The sequence below is a fragment of the Megalops cyprinoides genome, chromosome 9 (assembly GCF_013368585.1).
Source record: "Megalops cyprinoides isolate fMegCyp1 chromosome 9, fMegCyp1.pri, whole genome shotgun sequence".
Taxonomy (NCBI): Eukaryota; Metazoa; Chordata; class Actinopteri; order Elopiformes; family Megalopidae; genus Megalops; species Megalops cyprinoides.
This window is the reverse complement of record NC_050591.1, coordinates 17,471,946-17,477,945: the sequence shown is the minus strand read 5'-3', so window position 1 is coordinate 17,477,945 and position 6,000 is coordinate 17,471,946. Positions and strand designations below refer to the sequence as shown.

The following is a 6,000-nucleotide window of genomic DNA, read 5'->3' as shown; positions in this document are numbered from 1 at the left end:
GCGTGCACACACACACACAGACATACATATACAGTAAATATACAGGCTATTTACCAACTGGGAAATTGAGAGTGTACAGAATCTGCAAGCCAAGATCAGTTTGATCAAGACTGGGGGCACAATCTCAAATCCCACACTTTATTGCAATTATTTCAGCAAATTGGGGGGAAAAATGAATTTGATTGAAAACTTCCAAATCAACTTATAATACTTATGGCTCTTAAGGAAGGGTTAATTATTCTTAATAACTTATATTTATATTACTATACTATATAACTTATTTTTAGTTAATGTTTAGTTTAGTTAGTTTTTAGTTTAGTTTTAGTTAACTACTCATTAGTAAATTATTTACAACCAAATGAAAAAATTAATTTTGTTCATTATTGTAGTGCCAGTTTGCCATTTTGAGGGATGGGAAATGTTGTGGAGATTTATAGGACGAAAACAAAAGCTTAAAATGAAATGCTGTAAGGAATGATGCAGCATTTGCAATAAGTGATTTCAACGTGCAGGGAAGACAGCCTTTCAGTGGGGTGAACAACAAAATATCAAGAAAGTAATTTCAGAGAGAACAAACGTCAGTGTTGTCTCAAAAGGAGCAATCGGGTGAGCAGGAAGTATAATGTGTGGCAACACAAACATGGGAGCACGTTTGCTTTAAGAGTCATTTGCCCTTGCGTTTCAAACGTAGAACTGGAGTGACGTGGTTTGCGTATTTTTTGTCGGCTCAAAGTTGACACGGGCCCTTGCCTTTTAATCCGGAGAATTACAACCTGGCAATTGTATCCGCACCCAGGAGCTGTGTTTTCACCTTTCCAATGGAAGTTTTCCTTCCTGACCATCACTTACCCAAAGAAAGTAACACAATCGTAAAGGACTGTGCAGTGACACTACGCCTACCGTTGGACAACAGTGCTACAGACTGGAGCAGCAAGTTTCAGGCAAAGCACTGACCCACCAGGAGGACAGTTTGGTAGGATTACTCTTCGCTTGATTTTCCACGAAACCCCTACCTGCTAGCTAACAGCCTAGCATGACAGCGCGAATCATCATCAAAGACACCTAAGCGTTTCAATTTAGATGCATATTGCTTCTGATTGGGGCTAGTTAGCGGGCTAGTTACGTGTCTTAAAAGCAATGGTTTCCACTTCCACTCAGATCTACGCGTTACCATCTATTTAGCTACTAGCACGTCAGTTCAGTATTTTACTGCTACAGTAGCTATCTAGCTGGCCAAATTGTACCACAGTTAACATCTATGCGCCGTACGAGCCTTTGATTTTCATAGCAAGCCTTGACATAGCAAGCGACTGGCTAGTCAGCATCGTTATTCTATATTTGTATATTCGTAGTAAATTGTCGATTTTCCCTTCTTCCTCGTCGTGCCCAGTTGTCCGAGGACGAGCTGAATAAATCACGCCCACTCCAGCAAGACGACGTTGGATGGTCTCAGTGGTAGACCGGCGGCACAGATGTCTGGCGGAAGATGGAATCATCGGAACAGCTAGGTACTTTATAGTGAAATGATGACGTTCTTGTTCAGGGGCTGGAGCTTGAATTAAAGGAAACTGAAGCCGAAACAAACGATATAAGCCTGAATTAACGTCTTCGTGCTGGCGGTTTCCCAATTGCGTTGTTACTGTACACAATTTTAACCCCAGTTTCATTCTCGTGTCCCCTCTTTATGCTGTAAGGACAAAGACACAGGTTAATTTGTGGTTCCACATACTGTGTGATTTGTGTCTCGTGATGGTGATTAGGAAACATTGCTCGTACTATGCTCATATAGTTACTGTGCATGCTACTATGTATTTACATTATGTATGCTGTGTACTAGTATTGTGTCTCAGGCTCCTACTCTTGATCTAATAAAACTTTTAAATGACACAGAACCCCATAAAGTCAAAACCAAACCCAACATTTAATGCAACCCTTCAACCCTTCAAAGTAATTATATTTTTTTTGAAAGGGCATCTGAAATGATCCTTCTTAATGGAAAGTCCCCTTTTATGTATGATGATCACTTTCTCATGTGAGACAAAAACATGTAATTATGTTATTTAATACTGTCACTTCTATTTATTAAAGAAAATCTTTTTCCTTTAGAAAATCTCCCAAAGGGTTTTGTAGATATTGAACAATAACCCTAATATCTTATTCTTCCCAGGGATGAAATGAGTGAAAATAATAAGTTATTATACAGTTACATACAGTATTTCATATCCTGTCCTCACAGATATGGAGGTTATGACCCCTCTTATTGAGCAAGCAGGGCAGTGTACAGAAGAACATTCAGATGAAGATCATGATCCCGAACTGGTTCCTGTACAAAGACATTATGAGCTGGGCATTCATCATGGGATCACGTAAGTGCTGCTGTAGATTTTGGTGTCAGCTCTGGGTACCTGAAAAGACGATTGTAATGTGGATGAATTCTGTGACCACTGTGCTAAATTCGCTGAGCTCTAGTTTCCTACATATGTCTTTGAAATTGTTCATTGGACATGGGAGTCCAGCCCACTGAGTTGTTAATAATTTTGTAAATAGTCAGATCTTATCAGCTATGCATTTAAGCTCATCACCACCACAGTGCCAACTGAACCCACATAAGAACACAGTCTCAATACTCCAATACTCATGCACACCTACTGCAAGTATTATTCTCACTGCAAGTTCCACAGTGCACCGTGCTCACCCTCCTAATATTTTATGAGTTACTTGAAAGCACCCATGTGAGTCCCAGGTTGTCAAGAGCAGAACAACAGTCGAACCCTAGCTGACTTACCTACCACTGTCTCTGGCGAAATAAAGCCAATTTGTTCCAACGCTGGCCCAAGTTATTGCCGACAAATGACACGCCTGGTTTGAATGCAGACCATGGGGCTCAGACTGCGCTTTAAATAAACGCTTTTACTGTTTGAACCACTCGGGAGCCACATGAAAATTAATTGATGTTTGAGCACTGTAAAGTTAATGAGCAATAACTGCACAGCAGCTGTGAGATTTGGGATGGCTTTTATGTTGGAATCAGTGGGCCCGACGTGACTTGAAGGTAGTGCACCTACTCTCCAAATTGCCTTGGGCTTAACTAGACCTCTTGATTTATAGGTACTCACAAACGCTGCTCCATCTGCTGAAGGGGAACATTGGAACCGGCCTGCTCGGCCTTCCCCTGGCAGTGAAGAACGCTGGGATCATTGTAAGTGGAACAAAAATAAGACATGGGGTGGATGTGCGGTATAGCCCTCTGTTTGCATTTCCTTAGGACTTGTGGGGTCACATTCTAAGCAGTGTGACTTGCTGGAATGTGAAAATACCTTTTCACAGTGAGGCCTAGGTGAGGTAGGAAAAAAAAAACGAACAGGACCTGTTTAAGCGCTTTCAGAACTGCTTAAAACTTGTTTGAGTCTGTTCTACTGGTGTCCTTTAATCAGGTTGGTCTGACCTATGACCATTTGTTTGACATGTGAAGATGGTTCATGCAGAGCACATTAAATATGATATGAAATGGCTGGTTTTGATATTCAAATTCAAATGAATGGCAGAAAGAAATTCTTTTCATCTTCAGTTCACACTTCATTTCAACTTCATGTAGCACTTGCAGTTAATTAAACACAGAATCTGGGTGAAATTAATCATACGAAAGTATCATTTGCAATGGCTGTAGTGTTGTAATAAAATTTAGACTTACCTGAAAACTTACTCCAGAGATTCAGACCGAGGGCCAGAATTTGGTGGCTCAAGAATTTGATGCAGTAGACAGCTGAAGTCAGCACAGCTCTTTTTGCTAATTTGGTAACTGCGTGGTTGGTAGAAACGCCAGTGACACCAAGTTTGGAACTTTTGTCCTTATTTTGCTAGAGCTTTATCCAGTGTATGAGAGCGTGGGCATATAGATGTGGTCAGCAGTGACATTTACGGACAGTTCTGTAAGCATTTTTGCAGTTTCAACCTGCGTTTGAACATAGCAAAGACTTGGATTTGTGCTGTCAAATTGAGGTCTTTATTCTTTTCTAAAATTTTGCCTCAGCATCTTTATAAAGATGTGCTATGTGCAGAGTTTTCTCCCTCATACTGTACATTATGGTGCGGCACAACTTTTTATTCATACTGCCCCTGGTTTGAAGTTTTCAGTTTCAAAGAACTTCCCATTAGTGTCCCTGTGATCTTGCATGCCATAGACTCATGGTTTGGGAGAACAAGACTCAGAGACCGCTTTTAAATCAGAGTACATGTGAAATTCGCTCTGATTTATTTCTACAAACTTTTACAATATTCTGTTTGAGAGACAATTGCAGATGAAGCTAAGTCATGGGGTATATGAGGTCACAGCTGTTGTTATCCAGTTAATACACTGTTAAAAAGTGAAATTGAAAGGTCCTGGTGATGACTGTTAATTTCATTGACAGTCATGTGTGAGGAGGAGAAAGGTTGATGGATATTCATTGAGATGCTAGGATTGTACTTTGTTTAATCTATTTTGATGTTTTTTCTACTAACTGGTTTTGATGTTCTTTTGCGTTAAAGTAATTACAGAAAACGTTATTAAGGATTATTGTCTGGCTTCATTGGTTTCCCAAACAGCTCAATTATCAGGACTGTAGAAAAAAATTATGGAGGCGATGTCTCTGCTGTCACCAGCCAAGAATTCCGACGTGGTGATAAATAGGGAACTTTGTGCCCTAGTGTTCCCTCATCCCTCAGTATGTGGACACCTCGGGCTCCTGTCTGGAGCTTCTCCAAGTCTCTGCCTTACAGACGCCTAGTCATCAGGGATGAGAGCTGCAAGAATGCGAACCCCAACTGCGAGCATCCATTACATCTCCCCAAGAAGCATGTTCAGTGTAGTCCTCAGCGCCAACCGTTTGTAGTTTTGTAGCTTACTGCATTGTCTCATCGCTGCAGTTTCACTCTTTATCGCAATGACTATGGTTGCAAATGTTGTGATAAATTGTGGCTGACTGGAATAACGAAAGCACAGATAATCAAAAGAAAGGCATACCAGCCCAACCTTTTGTAATTCACGCAGTGCAACTTACATTAGTAGACCCTTCTGTGTTGCAGGAATGATGAACCCAACTCTCCCTTTCTCTAATACGTCATTGCTTACTTAATATGCTTCTGATGGCCGCTACAAACTAGCTTCCCCTGGCCTGCTCATTTGTAGGATCTGTCCAGTCTTTCTGCTTGAAATCTGAACATGTTCATTGTGTCATGCGTGACCAAACAGAACACAAGAATTAAATATCAAGGCAGTGGGATGTCTTCCCTGTGGACTGTTAACTACTGCACATTAACTGCTTCAGTGCAGTCTGTCGTCATACATGTATATTCAAATCCACATGCTTCTTCCTAGTAAACCTGTTCTATGCAAAAAGACCCACTTTAGTGCGTGCTTATAGGGAACAAAGTAATTGAAGTATTTATGTCTACCTCCAGGTGACTTAGCCTTAGATTTGCAGTAATAGGAACTGTTAAGGGGACCTTGAACATACGAATGACTAGAGAGGAGAGATGATCTCAAGGCACTGCTTTAATTGCTGGCCATGTTAGCCTCTCTACTCCCTTTTAACATTTGTGATTAAAGTCGATGGTGCTACTAATTTACGCACACTGAAGAAATGGGAAGGTGGCACGGCTGTGTAGAGGCCGACTTAGGTTCACAGCTCTCAGAGCTCTTCTCTGGAATCAGCTGTAATCACAGGAACAATAAGAAGCAGGTTAGCAGACACGCAGGCGTATTGGGGGAGGCATAGCCCTCGTGGCACCTATCCGATCAGCGTGAAAGCCGTGGCCCCCTGCGAAGAGGATGGGAAGAGAGTGTTGCCCGGGGGCGGGCCCGGTCCCTCGGCATCCTCGCTCAACCTTGGCGTGATTTCCCTCGGCTACCGCTCCGTGCCTGCCTCTCCATTTTAATTTTAATCACAACATGCAGCTGTGGATGGTAAACAAGAGGCTGGTGGGGCAGGAGTTTTCTGAAGCTCCACTGTTGCTGTCTAA

General features: G+C 41.7%; 1 protein-coding gene across 1 annotated transcript in view; it reads left to right on the top strand.

Moving 5' to 3' along the window:
- Window positions 1-795: 795 nt before the first annotated feature.
- Window positions 796-6,000, top strand: part of slc36a4 (solute carrier family 36 member 4) — a 36,314-nt gene continuing 31,109 nt past the window's right edge. The window contains exons 1-4 of the mRNA XM_036537591.1: window positions 796-973; window positions 1,391-1,508; window positions 2,237-2,366; window positions 3,109-3,199. Of these exons, the coding sequence (XP_036393484.1) occupies window positions 1,487-1,508; window positions 2,237-2,366; window positions 3,109-3,199 (243 nt within the window). The 5' untranslated portion in view covers window positions 796-973; window positions 1,391-1,486. The remainder of the gene's footprint in view (window positions 974-1,390; window positions 1,509-2,236; window positions 2,367-3,108; window positions 3,200-6,000) is intronic.